General features: G+C 33.1%; 1 protein-coding gene across 3 annotated transcripts in view; it reads right to left on the bottom strand.

The window, feature by feature from the left end:
* Positions 1-17,860, bottom strand: part of NCAM2 (neural cell adhesion molecule 2) — a 155,107-nt gene that overhangs the window by 14,407 nt on the left and 122,840 nt on the right. Inside the window, exons 15-16 of one of the 3 annotated variants that reach the window (XM_039361568.1) lie at positions 13,400-13,580; positions 488-5,102 (exon numbers count right to left, since the gene is read on the bottom strand). In XM_039361568.1, the coding sequence (XP_039217502.1) occupies positions 4,993-5,102; positions 13,400-13,580 (291 nt within the window). In that variant the 3' untranslated portion in view covers positions 488-4,992. Of the gene's footprint in view, positions 1-487; positions 5,103-13,399; positions 13,581-17,860 lie in introns of those variants that run through there. The other 2 variants (XM_039361569.1, XM_039361567.1) reach the window with 2 other exon arrangements.

Below are 17,860 nucleotides of genomic sequence, written 5' to 3'. Positions count from 1 at the left end.
ACATTCCTAATTATAGTTCCTTTTGGCATAAAATTTTAGGAATCTGTGATCTAGGAAGTAGGAGACTTATACTGACTGATCTATGGTTTATGTTTATTGGCTCACAATACCTCATTAAGACACACAACACAAGATGAGAAGACAATTAATCTGCCTAAAAGATACAGCTTGGAGTTTTTAATCTTCAGGTAAATGCTATCTTTAATTATCAGTCAATGTTAGGATCATTTTTGAAATCACAAAAAAGATTATATCATTTGATAGGATACATAATATATTATAATAAAACCATATTTTAATATTTTCTTAATTATATTTTTGGATAAAGCAGGATTGATCTTGATACTTATTATGATTTTTTAAAAGAATGTTGCAAATTAAATGTAATGTAGATAAAATGTGGAACACTACCAATATGTAGTATCATATTTTTTTTAAAAAAAAATGTACTGCTAAACAATGTTATATCACATTTATTGATTCCAAATTAAAAAGGTTACATAAAAGAAAAGCAACACCAAGCAAGTATGCAATGAAAAATATGCATAATGTTACATATGTTTTGACATTACACTTAGGAAGAGGCTATTACATATACAATTTGCACATCTTTTAAGAAAAATAAGATACATGACAGTAAACATTTGTGGTTGTTAATAGCACAGAATGACATGGACAAAAATTAAATGAAAATGTACGGTTCATAAACTACTTTAAATATACATATTCTATATTTGGAGAATTTTGTTCTTAAATAATATTTTAGATATTTGTTGTGATCTGTTGTCTTTCACTCATTCCCTCATCGTTATTCTCACATAGGCTTCTGTTTCAGTGGTAGTTCATACAAGTGAATCTTGGATTTAAGTTTGAATGTAAGTTTCTTTCTCTTTTTTCTTTGTACAGGTGAGAGGAAAGCAGATGCTGGGTCTCATGCTAAAAGAAACCAGCTTCAAACTAAAATTAGGGAACTGACATTATAATCAAAGTTAATTTAATAAATTCAAGACTAAAATGTAACTTAAGTCAGAGTTCCTAAACCTTTCCAGCTTTGAGGACCATTGGAAGGGGAGAAAGGGGAAGTTCCTGCACAAATGGCAGGCAAGCATGCACACAGCTCCATTTATATAAACTACAGGCATGCACTCCCACTGCTCGTGCAAATGGAGCATAGGTGCACACACTCACCTACTGTTTGCCTGCTGTTCATGCAAGTGGGGATATATGCATGCGTATAGTCACCCACTGCTCCTGCAAACCAGTTCTGAATGGTTTACGGCCCAGTAGTGGGCCACAGCCCAGGGCTTGGGGACCTCCAACCTAAATGATCATTTGATTAGGCCAGTATTTTTGTTTTCAAAAGACTGGAATGCTCTGCAGTCTTGCTTTGGATTAAGACCAAAATAACACTTAGGGACTGCAAGCTACATTTAATGAGATTTGCTCTATTTCAGGATTTTTTTTAAAGGGTTAATAATAAAGGCAATGAATTACTAGAATTAAGTGAATTACATAACCCACAAATAGGTTCCAATGCACACTACATTATACACTTTTTAAAATTAAAGCTATGCAACAGAGTTCAATCCCAATGAATAAGTCACCTACTAATTAAAATGTTTTATTAAATGTTTTATTAAATAAATTAAAATTCACCCATTACTTTTTTTATTGGTGGGAAACTGTTTGGGGCAATGCCAAGAAAAATATATGCCCTCTTTATGTCTCTTCTGTTTCAAGTCTTTCTTTTCTTTTATCTTTCTTTTCCACATCTACATATTTCAACTCCCATCTAACTTCTCAATTAAATTAGTGCTCTAAATCTCATATTTTCAGACTTTCTTTCTCCTCTTCATTCCAAGAGCTGGGCCAGTTCTTTGCTATTATTAAGCTTTGTCTTGTTTATCATTGGATATATCAGGGTTATAGGTAACATAGGTGTCAGAATGCATGTGATATACTATCCTTTTTTTGTTCATAATATTCTGATAGAGTAATTTTTCTGGTCCCTGGATGCCTTTAGAAGAAAACTATGTGCACTGAGACATTTTAGCAACAGCTGCAAGATAGACCCTTGGACAATGCCTTTGCAAACATGCTATCCCCAAATAGTTGACATTGAACATGTATGTTTCTCTGTGTCTGTGTTCATATATACACACAAACACACACACACACACACACACACACACACACACAGAGAGAGAGAGAGAGAGAGAGAAAGAGAGAGATAAAGAGAGAACATCAAAATACATAAAGTACAGATACAACAATCATCTTTAAAATAAAAATTGCTTTCCTTTATTTCCTGTTTTTTTTCCTGAAAATATAATTGCTGCAAAAACAATTGTCTATTTTACTAGCACAATGGTTATAACACTTGCTCATATGCCAATCAAAATATAATATTGGTCTAGAAAAAGGAAAATAAGACAACAGGGCTTGAAGTCGTCCATTCCTGTCCTGCAAACAAAGGTTTGCAAAATTCAATTGGGCAACCTGGCAATGAAGATAAGAACTAGATCTTGTTCGCTAGTTTTCAATATCAGATCAGGGCTAGGCTCTTTTATACTGTTCCATGTCACTTTAAAAAAGTTTAGTTACAAGTGTCATGAGTAGAGTGATGGGAAAACCATTTGATGATTATGGAATCGGAAAGTAATCCTGAATACCTGAAGCCTGCTACCAATACATTTGCCATGGTGAAGATATAAGGTGAGCAACCTAATTCAGGTTCTCTAAGTTGCAATTTTTTTTTCCAGTGGATGTTTCCACCTAGCCACCTTCTCTGAAAATTAGAAGAGGAAGTGATTACCAGTGATCAATAGTCATGAATTAGCATTATCTGGGACAAAGATGGATGAGTGGAAATGAGACATATTTGGGAGCATAATTTCCTGTTGTCTTATAGATTCTACTTCTTGTCTGAAGATATTCAATACGGAGATCCTAGACTGCAGTTTTTAGAAATCTGTCTACTATTATGGCTGCTACCTTATTACCTAAATTTTTGTTAAAGAAACATGCACATGATAAAATAGAATTATAGTGCTGTTTGAACATTAAAACATCTTGCTATTATAAACTAGTTACATTTTCCAAAATTAAAAAAGTAAAATCCTATACATAAATTGTATGCAATATCTATCAGATATAATCTAAAATAGGTTAATGTTCTCCCTAATACCAAACATATTTAATTTCAAATCTCTCAATTTAATGTACCTTTAACATAAATACAGTGAAAATTTGTGTTCATGGAAATTTCCCCAAAGTTTTATGCCGTGGTATTTATTTATTTATTTAAAATGCCGTGGTATTCAATGACTATGTATGTATGCATGTATGCATTTCTGTATGCATTTATTTATTTACTTACTTACTTACTTACTTACTTACTTACTTACTTATTTGCCAGCCTAATAAAGGAATGAAATAGTGTGAGTCATTGCAGCTCATGCTATGCTATTTTTTATCCCAGCAGAATGGAATAGGTAAAAAAAAAACTTACAAAGTTATGTATTTTTAGTAAGATTCTCAGGCCAATATGAATTTGAATATCATTGTTCCAATCTCTGTAAAAGAGCCAAAAAATAAAAACAAAAACTCTTCATAGAGAATACTAATGTCACAACTGGTGCAACTAGGCAAGACTTGTTGCCATTTTATTATTATTATTATTTATAATTAAATTAATGTAGAACTATTCTTGTCTATTAGAAACATGAAATATTCTAAGTATTCCTATTATATAACTTCTATTATAAATAAATCATGTTTATTGTCAGGTTTTGATATGAGAATTACTTTATATTACAATTTGGATATATTGATGAGGAAAAAAAAAACTTTTTAAAGCTTCAATCCTATACCTTGGTAATAAGAGTAAATATGTTTATGTTGTTTGAAGTAATACTTTTACAAGATCAATAATCTGACATCTTATATTTTGATTTGCAATGTATCTGCATGCCATTTTATCAGTAACATTGGAAGATGCCTTAAAATTTAATGACATTTGAAATAAAGGTCATGATGACATTTAGAGGATAGCTGTAATACGAGAAAGTGTTTTTTGTTTGTGTTTGCATGAGTATGCATGGATCAGACAGTTTTAGCTTATAGTTGCATTTTATGTTATAGTAATATTAATATTATTATAATATTTAGAGGATTTAATTGTGATAAGAATACGAAAGAAATTTATTAGGGGAAGTTACCAGTTTGAACTATATATATATACTTCCCTCTGACTTGAGTGATATTTTGCAATGTCTTTATTTGGTATTGTTTAAGTATAAGCAAAGTACAATCTTTTTAAAATTATTTATTTAATGGCAGAGATAATCTTAGATATATTATAGAGATGAATACAAAAATCTGTTTAACTAGTTTACTAACTAAGTGAAGGCTGAATTTTACCAATTTTTTTTAAAGGAATGATATAATAAGGAAGAAATCACATATAAACACATTTCCATAAAGGCACAGCAATATGCATAGTAGTTTAGATGAAACCAAATGTTTAATAATAAAGCTCTGATTATATGCAAATCATAACATACAGGTGATTACATAATCCTATTAATAACTGTATATTGATTGGCAAAAAGTTAGATGAGAAGAAAAATCTTTTACTTTAAACCACACTACAAGCAACCAATCAAATGTGTATTTGAAACTGTATACGCTGATGAACCAAGGACAGATTTTAACTTGGTAGGTGTCACCTTTGAATTATAAAATATTTCCAGGCAATGAAGCCTTTACATCAAATTATACCTACCAAAAAGCAAATTGTGATTTATGTTTTTTTCACTGAAAAAAACCACTTGTAAGAAATATTTATGCAGTATCTTCCATTGCTGTGGTGTTAGTATAACATAACAAATATTTTAAAAGAGTGCCAAAAATCTAATTTTATGCATATTATTTTAGATTAAAAAAAATACAGAGCAAATGTTCCACTATGGGCTTGGTTCATCACCAATATTAAAAAATACACAACATACTTATAACTATCAAGAAAACAAAACCAGCAGCATTCAGCTGCAGTGATTGACTTCCAATTCCACCTTTATGGGCTTCACAGCAAGTATCTGCTTTGATGAAAATTGATATAAAATTGGATTGAAAAGTTGAAAAAAAAATGAGAAAAAAGTATGTGAAAAAATAAAAAGAAACAGTGAGAGTGAGAAAGAAAAAAAGAGAAAAATAATTAATGCAATATTTACACAATGCCAGTCACTTACTTAAAGCAATCATTTTCATATAAAATGCTGAAACTATAAATAAATGAAAGGCTTTCAAAAAGTAGGATGAATTTCAGATTAAACAGTGATTAAAATTTACGATAATTTCCGGCATAATTTCCTCTGTGAACTATAATAGAGAGATCAAGATCATTAGGCTACTGTCTTGTACATGAACAGGAATATCATATTATCCCATTACTGTGCTTGCTGTCATTTAATCATTACAGTTTACTTACCTCTTAAGCTAGTTCATCATGTGCAAGGACACTGAAAATGTAATAGAACTCTCTTCAACTCACCTGTACTGACTATCCAGATAATTAGAAGTGACAACTAAAAGTGACAATATTCACTAGACTCACTCTACAAATTACTTATTCTCAATGATTTACGTTCAGTTACATGGAGTTAATACAGTATAATACATCTATAAAATGATTTACCTGCAAGCAGGAAAATGACAGGATTGCACATATTAACTCTGCTCAATGAAATATTAAATTTGCATATTAAGTTGCTCAGGAATATCATAGGCTAACAGTCAATGTTAAGATTATGAATTTTAATCCCTGAGTTTAGTAGAGAATTGGTGCTATTATTCTATTATCTTAATGTCTATTTCAGACCACATTTCAGAATAATTCTAGAATTATTTTAATCACCAAAACCTAAAATATTAAGTATTATTGATGATATATTATTCTACTTTGTGCCTAAGTTGCTAAATGATAACCAAAATCATTCAGCTTTTCAAAATATAGTTTTTATTTATATAATATACTTACAACACTATCCACATATATTTTTAACTAAAATCATGTCTATTATTAACCCTTACTTCTTTCTGAAACTTTATTTACAGTTTGAGGTCTGTGTGGTCAGAATTAAAATGGTTTGCTGAAGAATATGACTGAGCACTGTGTATAAAGTACACAACTTTCAAACTGCTGATCTTCATAAGTGTAGGAATTGTAGGTTTACAGTTAAGGTAACTTATTGCATTTAGATCACTGCTTCAGATCACTGTGACATGCAATTTTTATCCCTATCATACAGTCCCATATATGACTTCTTTAAAAAAAATTAAACAAGGAAATGCAATTTGTTCAGGACAATGAACAGCAAAAACAAATAAGTACTTTTGCATACAAATCCAGAAAATAATATTCAACAATCAGTATAATAAATGAAAGGTTTAGATAAAACAGTTATTTTATCAAATTGTTTTCATGTAGAATAGCTTGTGACAACAAACTAATTCATAGCATAATGAGATAGCATAATGAGTCAATCAGCCAAATAGAAAAGCTCAAGTATATAGTATCCTAGAACTTGTGAAGTAGTTACTAATGAATCAAAGTTCTGTCTTTTCTTAGTGTAATTCTATCATTAATTAGTTTAATGAACAGATGAAAGGTGTATTATCAAATTTGTAGATGATAATAAATTTGTTAAAATAATTAAGCTACTAGAATATAGGAAAAAATATTATTTTGTCAAGCTGGAGGAATGGGCTGAAAGTAACAGAATGAATTTTAAAAGAATCAAGTGCAAAGTTTTCACTGAGAGAACAAAAATCAGATGGCTCAGAGACCGGGTGGGGATACTAGATTTGGTATTGATATGGTACTTGTAAAAAAGATTTTGAAATAGTAGTTGATGAGCAAGCAGGACAGAATGCTTTCAAAAAACAGAAATGCAATTTGAATCTGCAACAGCAATATAATTTCTAAATCATGGAAAACTATCATTTTATTTTGTTCTGTTTTGGTCAAAGCCCATTATGCTCAGCAGTGGGAGGCCCAATCAGAGAATTTTCAGAGCAGCTGGAACATATTCAGAAAAAGAGCAATAAAATGATGAGGGGAATCTCTGTATCTTTGAGAAGATGACTGATAGGAAATAAGATACCTATCTTCAAATATCTGAAAATGGTACTTACAGATGTATTTTTTATCCATCCATCTGCAGACTTAAAGAATCAAAGTAAGAGGTGTTCTGTATGTTTGTTTTTGTTTTATTGGTAGTCAGCCTGGTTTGAAGCTTAAGTCACACAAATACTCCTTAAATTACGTGCAGGCTAGTGTATTCACCATTTGTGTCAAGGTTTAAAAGGGTAGAATGTCCTCCCCTACCCCCACCTAGATTCAGAGAGGATAATGTTGATGAATAGGGCGGCTGAAGAAGTTGAATATTAATGGCAAAAATGGGGAAAAGGATCAACTGACACAAGAAGAATGTGTGATGGATGTAAATATTCCCAGGAAGAGGAGGAAAAAGAGTAGGACTAGAAAAAAAAAAAAAAAAACCCAAGCAGTATAGAGGAAAGATACCACAGAGAAATAAAATACTGAACCAAAAGCCATGCTAAATGATACAGTTGCTAACTTTTCAAGAGGTCACTTAGGAAATAATCCTAGAAAATAATCATAATTGTTTAATAATCATAAATAATAATCATAAAATGATCAATAAAATGAGCAAGCTAACCATTTAAAATATTTAGATGTTTTAAGCATCTAGAACCAAAAAAAAAAAAAAAATCTATGGAGATTCTCAGTCATCCAGGTCATGATTGTCCCAAAGGTGCTTTTTTAAAAGGCAACTGGACTTGTGAAGTGAAATGAAGAAGTGAAGATGTTTCACTTCTCATCCAATAAGCTTTTTTCAATTCTGAACAGAAGAAACTTCTTAGATGAGAAGGGAAACGTCTTCAAGTCCAGTTGCCTTTTGAAAAAGGTCTTTGGGACAATCTTACAAAAACTTTATTAAATTTATATGCATCTAACATTGGCAAATGAATTCTGTTGAGCATATGAATACCCAGTGCTTTATATATATATATATATATATATATATATATATATATATATATATATATATATATGTAGGTCTTTGGTTGTTCGGGTTTTCTCCCACGTAAAATTGGAAGTGTCTTGGCGACGTTTCGACGAAGTCCCATTCGTCATCTTCAGGCTGGTGCTTTCAGCTTCGTGCCTCGAGCAGCAGTGTGTGGTCTTGGCTGTTTCTTCCTTTTAACTGCCAGTGGAGGTATGAACTGATTGGGTGGGAGCTTGGCTGTGTTCTGATTGGGTGGAGGTGTGTTCTGATTGGTTGTCTTAGTCTACAAGAAATCCAATGGCTCCCTAGGACACACCATCTACCAGAAGAAAACACACACAAACCGCTATCTGCACGCTCTCTCACACCACCACCCAGCACAGATCAACTCTGTAGCCAAGACACTCATCTCCAGAACAAAACGCTTAGCTGACGAACAACACCTAAAACCCGAACTACACACTCTCACCAATGTACTAACATCCAATGGATTCCATAGAAATAAGATTACAAACCTAATCCAAAAAGAAACCCCCACTAAAATCCAAGACAAAGAACAAGAAAACGGCAAAGCCATCCTCCCATACATAAAAGGCATCACAGACAGAATCAGTAAGATCCTCCATAAACACAACATCAAAACAGCATTCTGCACAAACAGAAAAATATCCACCATCCTTAGAAACCCCAAAGATAAAATTGAATTAGAAAATCAAGGAGTATACGAAATCCCATGCACCACTTGTCCCACCACATACATCGGACAAACCAACAGAAGAATAAGTGCACGCATTGAAGAACATAAGAACTCAGTCAAAAAAGAGGAACCAACATCTTCCCTGGTCCAACACCTTAAAGCCACAGGACATGAAATTGACTTTAAAAATACCAGAACCATTGCCAAAAGTGAACATTTTAATAACAGAATAATCAGAGAAGCCATCGAGATAGAAAAACGCCCACACAGCATGAACAAGCGAGATGATACCTCCCGCCTACCAGCCATTTGGAAACCCGCCCTTATTGACAAACGACTCCCTAACACAAAAAATGATACCAGACCCACACTCACAAAAACCACACAGGATGTCACCACCAAACATCCACGCAAAAAACAAACCCAAAGCCACACTGACTATGAGGCACGACCACAAACCAGAAGCCAGACCACAGCTGCATCATTAGCCACTTTAAACCCCCCCAATCCATACATGAAGCAAACTGACACCCTCCATGAAGAGGAAGCACGACCACGAACGCGAAGCCAAGGAATGGCAGGGCAGCCCAAAATCTTGAATCCCTCTGCAACTCAGACTAACCTGAGCACAACCAAACAGAACACTCCCCCAGCCAATCAGAGCACAGCCAACCCCCCAGCCAATCAGAGCACAGCCAAGCCCCTAACCAATCAGAACACACCTCCACCCAATCAGAACACAGCCAAGCTCCCACCCAATCAGTTCATACCCCACTGGCAGTTAAAAGGAAGAAACAGCCAAGACCACACACTGCTGCTCGAGGCACGAAGCTGAAAGCACCAGCCTGAAGATGACGAATGGGACTTCGTCGAAACGTCGCAAGACACTTCCAATTTTACGTGGGAGAAAACCCGAACAACCAAAGACCTACATACAAATACCCGCGAAAACCTCAGAAAACAAAATATATATATATATATATATATATATTATATATATATATATATATAAGATATATATATATGGGTCTTTGGTTGTTCGGGTTTTCTCCCGCGTAAAATTGGAAGTGTCTTGGCGACGTTTCGACGAAGTCCCATTCGTCATCTTCAGGCTGGTTTTCAGCTTCGTGCTTCGAGCAGCAATGTTGCTGCTCGAAGCACGAAGCTGAAAACACCAGCCTGAAAGATGACGAATGGGACTTCGTCGAAACGTCGCCAAGACACTTCCAATTTTACGTGGGAGAAAACCCGAACAACCAAAGACCTACATACAAACACCCGCGAAAACCTCAGAAAACATATATATATATATATATATATATATATATATATATAAGGTGCCTGAACTTACACACATCATACAACCCACCTTGCCTACCCTACAAGGCGCCGGAACTCTGTTCTGGGCGCTCTATGACAAAAAAAGCCCTGTGAATACCTATTCTTAAAGCATTTTAAAGAAACTGGGAAAAAAAAATGAAACAACTTCCATTAATTCATAGAAAAAAATGAGACTTCCTTGAATACTGTATCATCTATCTACAGGTGGTCTTGTTAATTGAATCCTGGATCAGTCTGCTGCAAGGAATGTGCAGACAGTAATAACATTTGGCAGGACAATCAAGATTTTTCTCTATTAAGGTCACAAAAAAGTTGTATAGCTAGAGAAGCCAGCATGAGTTCTGTAATGTGCGTAGAGTGATTTTTTTCATCATCACCATCCCAAATATTCCAAAGGAAAAGAAAGCCATCTGTCATGTATAGAATATAGATTCTTATGAAGAATATAGAATTAAATATTTTTCTTCATATCAGGCCATTCCAATCAATAAAAATTTTGACTGAGGATTGAACAAAACAGATTTCTAGGCATCCCAGGCATTATCTTATTTTTCTCCTCTTAAACTCTTGCATATTTTTTTAAATAATTATGAAAAACAGTCTCTCATTCATAGTTAATATTAGTTAATAGTTAATACTGCTAATGTTATTGCTAGCTAATTGCTATTATATATTATGAAAAATTGTTTCTGATCTTGCATAAATTTTCTGTAACTGGTGTTCTGTTTATTTCTGGAACTTTAGTATTGTTTAAGGAAATATAAAGTCAAAATCCTAATAAAAGAAAGACAGGAAGAAAATTCACAAGAAAGGATAGTTTAATTTATTTGAAAATATCCTTTCAGATATCAAAATATCCTTTTGATTATTTTATACCCTTGACAACATATTGTATATATTCATGTAGAAATGTTCTACTCAGTCCTGTATTTACCATTAGCTAATGTTGCTAGTATCTTTTCAGAAGACTCTAGAATTTCTAATGTCAAATAATAACAATGATAAAAAAACTCCTATCTAGTTCTTATAGAATATGAAATATGTGATTAAATGATCAGATATTGATCTGTCCAATCATTTTGTGAAAAATGTTCCTGCTGCAATCATATAGATAAATGAAAACGATAAAATAAGATAAGAGCATATGGAAATATTAACTAACTCTGAATGATGTAGAGAGTTAAATACAGGTAGTCCTTGACTTACAACTACAATTGGAGCCAAAATTATTTTATTTTTTAAATCTATACTGTTAACATTTTTCAGATTTTGATTTACATGTTTGGTATATGAATATTAGTTATGTACATTAAAGAGATCTCCACTCTTTACTGAATTTGTGATTGGAAGTAAAATGTCTTGCCAAAACATAGATAACAAAAGTAGTTGAGACTCTATCTAGCTCAGATATTATTGCAAGTCAGAAAAAAATCAAAGAAAAATTAAAGGAAAAAACCATTATGCCTATTAAAACTGAAGCCAGTAGCACTGAAGCCTACATCTGTCCTGCAAAGAATCCAAAATTGACGTAAAGAATAGGGAGAAATATATGGGATCTCAAATTTATATTATAATGTTCTGCTGGCAATATATTTAAAGAAATATAGCAGCATCCAGTTCTTTCCATAAGTGTCTCTGTGTATAGCTACTTTGCTTTTCTGAAATAAAAACAAGGTAGAATAATTCTGCATGCCAACACAATATAGACAGCCAGAAACAGCTGTTGAAGCAACCACATAAACATGGGGGAAAAAGATGAAACTGTTTTAATTATGAAGTATTCCTTCAGAAAATTTCCACAAGTCTTCTGCACAACAAATGAAGGCAGGCAGGCAGGCAAGCAAAGATATAGTGCAAAATATTAAATAAAAAAATGTGCTGCCCAGGGAAAATTAAGCCAGTTGTTTCTGGCTGATCTCACAATATATCAGCAAAAAGTCAAAAGAAGATGTAGATGAGTAGGATTAGACTATATCCAAGTTGTATCTGGACTGGAAATGGTCCAGAGTGCTAACTAAAAGTTGTCCAGATGAAGGCAATCACAAGTAAATTCGAATCAAACTAATGGCAGTTCAAAATGACTGAATGACTAAGCAAACAAAGCCATCAATCAACCTCTACTTTTTGAAGTTTTGAGATTTGTGCAAATTTAGGCAGCTTAATGTCAGTTTGGTGTGATATTTTCTACTTTAACTACTTTTCGAAGAATATAATCTTTTAGCACTTAAAAATTAAACTTGTATTAGCCATTATTATCACAATTCACCTTTTCACAATTGCTTTTCAAATCTGCCTCAAATTCAGATGGGGTATTTTAAACGTCACAATATATCTTGCAATTAAAATTACCACACCAAAATGTTTGTCCGTTGCAAGATAAACATATCCTGCCTCTAGCTACTGAATGCTGTTGAAATTTAATTTATACTTCATATCTAGGATTTTGTTTTTGTTGTTTTATTTATTCATGAGAATGTGTCCTTTTTTTTTCATTTCAAAGACCTAGTTTAAATTTTGTAAGTAGCATAATTAATTAACAGGCAATATGCTAATACTGTATAAACAAATTTTATTAAAATATCATATGTGTCAGGCACAAGCAACCAAACGTGAATAGCTGAAATCAGTAACTTTATATTCTACCACTTAATGGTATAAGACTACTTCCCTTCCCCTGGGAAAAATAAAATAAAGCTTCATGGCTCTTGGGAAAGTCAAGCTTATGTCACTAGAGGCTGTGTAACAACTCCGAGTTAGAGCCTCACTTGACCCTTCCTTTCAGCTGGCAGTTTTCCAATATCATGCTTAAAATACCACACAGCTACTTTAAGCAAAATATGTCCACCTGAAAATATTTCACATACTGCTTTCTGCATTAATATTGCTTCATTGAGAAGAAGGATACTCTATACAAGTTTGGTGTTGTTGTTGTTTGCAAAAAACTGGTAGTAGTTGCATATTGTTCTCTCCAACTCTGGAAAATCTCTTTATAAAATTCATTTATATCTGAATGCCACAAAAATTGTTCTAAAATGCTAATGTTAAAAAAGGCTATAAGCAGTAAATTGTACATTGATGATTTAGGCTTTTGTGATATATATTGATCAGCATGTAAAACACAATAAAGAGTTATCTGTTTATTCCACCAGCAGCCAGAAACAAAGTTTACAGAACTAATTTATAAAGGAATTTAAAAAGCATACTAACCTATATTAAAAACTAAAAGTAGATGTAATTGCTAGATAACATATTAAAATTAACTTACCTGTGATAATATTGGGCTTTGGTGGCATGATGAACTCATATAAAGTTGGTTCAGAATATCCCAGCCTGTTTATAGCTGTAATTTGCACTTCATAACCCATTGTCCACTGCAAGTGCTCAAGAATAATGAAGTCTTTATTACCATGAACCTTTTTTTCTTGCCATTGCTCTTCCTTATCTTTCTGTAAAGTTTGAATAATAGTTGAAATTATGGTGAACTAAATACTTATAATGAATATTTTAAATATTGATTTGCAATTATTTCAAATCAGGCATTGTGACTATTTTCCTCTTGAGCACAGAGAATCAAATAATATTAAATCTTTATAGACTGCACTTAGAACTGGGGTATAAAAATGCAAACTCTTTTTACTTAACCATTTAATCTTGGAACAAAGTGCATATTCTCTGGCAACAAAGTGGCTATGTATGTACACTGAAATTACAATATTCCTGTGTCAAATATAAAGTTATTTGCATACACAGCAAAACAACTTTATAGGTCTCATCTTTAATTCATTACAAGGTGGTTTATACTGGTTTATATTATATTACCTATTATAATGAACACATTAAGGATTACAGAGATAAACATTGTGAAGTGTTTAATAAAATGCAAATCTCAATTTTTGGTTTTCACGTTAAATATATATCACGTTACTAGGACACCTTGGCAGCTAACAGATCATTAGGTTTGATAGCCTATATTCAATAGGTCTTTAAGAATTCAAATATGAAAATGCTAATAACCTGGCTAAAATAATACTTTATATCTCAGTTAAGTAGGATTAGAAAGTAATACATTATCCCCCAATTTTTAAAAAGAATCCTGCCTTATCCGTGATGGGAAGAGCCCTTATAGGATCCAAAATATTGAATGAGATATATGTTGGTTGACTTGGTTACTTTATTAATCAATATTTATGTCTATTCCACTATCCTGCTGTTTTAATATTTCAAAGGCTGATATGGTATGATTTTATGCCATATTATATTATAGTTGTTTGTTCTCATGTCCCTCCAGAATCACTAAATCAATCAATAAACTTCATCTGTGTATGATCTAGATAATTACATAAAACAATGTTATTCAATTTTTAAGCAAATGGTAATAGTAATGACAGGACTTTTTTGTCATAGAACACCCAGAATGGAGTTCCAGCACCTTTTTTGGATGGAACCTTGTAGGGCAGGCAAGGCGGGTTGTATGATGTGTGTATGTTCTGGCACCTTTTTTTTTTTTTTTACAAAAAAAGCACTGGTAACAAAGAATAATCTGCAAATATTGATCTATAACTAATTTTGTTAAGAAAACCTATTTTCAGTAAAAAGTTATACCTGATGCATGGCAAACAAATATACATAAGCACACACAGAGAGATATTTTTATCAATAAATAGAAAGACAGCATTATAATACTGTCTTGATTTATAGAACAAAGCTATTTGATTTTTATTCCATAACACTGATTTTATATCACTACATGAAAACAGTATCTATGGAAAGGAAGAAATTAATTCATATGAAAGGTCAGACCTAAGTAGTGGCAAAAATATGGTGCACAGATGTCAGAAAGCACAGGTGGCAATAATAATAATAATAATAATAATAATAATAAAGTTGGAAGGGACCTTGGAGGTCGAGTCAAACCCCCTGCTCAGGCAGGAACCCTACACCATTTCAGACAAATGGCTGTCCAGTCTCTTCTTAAAAACTTTCAGTGTTGGAGCATTCACCCCGTAAGCAATTGTACTACAGATTTATTATCTTGTGTACACATTAATTGAAAACACTTTATATTGTATCCTTAATTCACCTTCTCAGTTCTTGAGTACAATTTGCTCTTTGATTATACAAACATGGTTTATAATTACTCATATGCTGCAATATAAGGTGAGAAGTATACATAGAGAGAAGAAGATAAATTCTCACCACTATTTCAGAGGTTGCAAAATATTTATATTGCTCAATAATAAACCCTGTTACTTTGAACTCTCATATTTCTGGTAACAATTGCTAAATACTATGAGAAACTATATGTTACCACTGTGGTGCTATATTTACGAATCCTATTTTCATATCTGAAACTCCAATGTCAATGTAAAACTGCCATTATCGTTATCATCACCTTCAAATACAGAAAATACAAGAATGTATTTTCTAAACTAATAAAAAGGACAGACATAGAATATCATCCAATTTACTCTCCCATCCTTACCTACCTTTGGTTGGATATTGGTGATATTTAAAAACCAACCTGACCCATCAGTACTTTAAATTGTATCTACAGGGCAATCGGTAACTAGATCTTTTAATACAGGCATAATGACTCCTGAATCTTGCCCCAATTACAAACCCAATCACTACATTTTGCTTCAGTTGAAATTTCAAGTAAAGAACAGTCCCTCATCACATGCATAGAATAATTTAGCTGGGGCACAAATGAAACAAAAGACAAGCAACTTTTTGCATGCAAAGCTGACTAAGTTAGCTATAGGAGCCATTCCTTACCATGGCTAATTCCTGAAACCAAATCCAGATAATAAATCTACTTAAAAAGCACTCCTAACCCGGAATCCTGATCTTTTGGGAGAGTCTAAAGTACCAATTGCTTGACACAGTTAGCAGTAAAACTGCCCTAGGGCCTTAGCTCATTTTAGGAAGGGGGAGTAGGAGGAGTTGGCTATAAATTATGAGAAGGCAAATGGCAGGTATCCTAAAACAGCAATAAAGCCCATAATTAGAAGACAGATAATCATAAAAATGAACAAGTGAAACATGTTAAATATTTAGATGTTTCAAGCATCTAGAACTAAAAAAGGTAATGCAAATTCTGCTTCCAATATGACCAATTATGCAAATTATGCTTCCAATACATGACAGTGTAGTTGCCATTTTCAAATTTCACTGAAACACTTTGTTCCAGATGCTGCATAGCTATTGGGCTATGGTTCCAGTTTAATTTCCAACGAAAAAAGTGCAAGCTTTTTTTTTATACCTGTTATGACACCCAGGAAGCTCAGTGCAGAAATAAGATTGTAGGCAGGAGTATCCATAATTTAGGTCACAATTTGGAAATCACATGGCTAAATGACTGCAGGCTTGCACTGCAAAATATATATATATTTTTTACTTGTATATGGGTCCTTTCCTAATCTTGCTTTAATGCTCTCATGTCTGCTATACTGAAGGAGAAAACTGACAAAAATCTAGTTCAGAGGCAAGGCTCATGTGAATTAAGTAGCATTGAATCCAGGCAACATGGATTTTATACATTTGTGCATTATATTATAATTTAAGATTAAATTAGTCACTATTTAAATAGTTCAAGTGGGACTGAATAATTTTTTAGTAATTACTTATATCATTTCTATTACAAAATATTGCTACTTCACAATACTCTTACAGAACAAAATGACCAACTGAAGCAGTAACTGTGCTTAACTATTCAGAATCATTGGGAGTCGAGTAGCATGTAAATTTAATGAATTATTCAGTCAGTCAAATGGTTTGTACTGGATTTGGCCTTTTTGTCTACCTCTCAAGTCCTTTCCCTGGACCTGAGATAGGCATATGTTATAAAATTAAAGGTATCTTCATAGAATGTAAGTCACAGGTGTCAAACTCACCATGTCACATGATATGTTGCGATGTATTGTGACTTTTTTTGCATTGCTGAAGCTGGGATGGGCGTGGCCTCCATATGATACAACCAACCAGTGGCCAGCAGTTTGACACGCCTGATGTAAATCATTTCAAGTAAAGCTGAAATTGATTGTTGATGATTATGTCAATGCTAATAGTGTTCAGGTGGTCTTCTGATGTTTAGAAAGTGCACCCATGATGCCTATGAGTCTTTGTACTATCTTTGCTTTCTTTTGCCACAGTTGTTCTACTTCTATTTTCAGGTCTTTGTATTTTATGATTTTCTCCAGTTCTCTCTCTTGTAATCTACTGTCTCCAGATATTGCAATGTCAACCACCTAGACCAGGGGTGTCAAACTTGCAACGTCATGTGATGTGTTGTGACGTATTGTGACTTTTTTTCCATTGCCGGCAATGGGGTGGACGCAGTTTCAGCATGATGCATCTGTCCCAGGGCCGGCAATTTGACACCCCTGATCTTGATCTTTTCCTGTTTTTCTTATTAACAATTGTTAAACTGGGGATATTATGTGGTAGATGATTAACTGCTTGAAATCTGAAGTCCTAGAACACTTTAGTTTCTTTGTTTTTTATTACTTGACTGTTTTGTGGGCTTACCAGTTTTTTGTCTGCAGGCAAGTGGTATATCTCGCTGATATTCCAAAGCATCATTCTTACTAATTTGTCATGCTATTGTTTATAATTAGTCTGTACAATCATTTTACTGCAGGTAACTAGATGGCCCACTGTTTTAATCAGCTTTTTGCAAAAACAGTATTTGCTGTTCATTGCTTTCTTCTCATTTCTAGCTTAGTAT

This window comes from Crotalus tigris, unplaced genomic scaffold (genome assembly GCF_016545835.1).
Source record: "Crotalus tigris isolate CLP2741 ecotype Arizona unplaced genomic scaffold, ASM1654583v1 scf7180000019301.709862, whole genome shotgun sequence".
NCBI lineage: Eukaryota > Metazoa > Chordata > Lepidosauria > Squamata > Viperidae > Crotalus > Crotalus tigris.
Note: the sequence above shows the minus strand (reverse complement) of the source record. Positions and strands in the feature narration are given on the sequence as shown.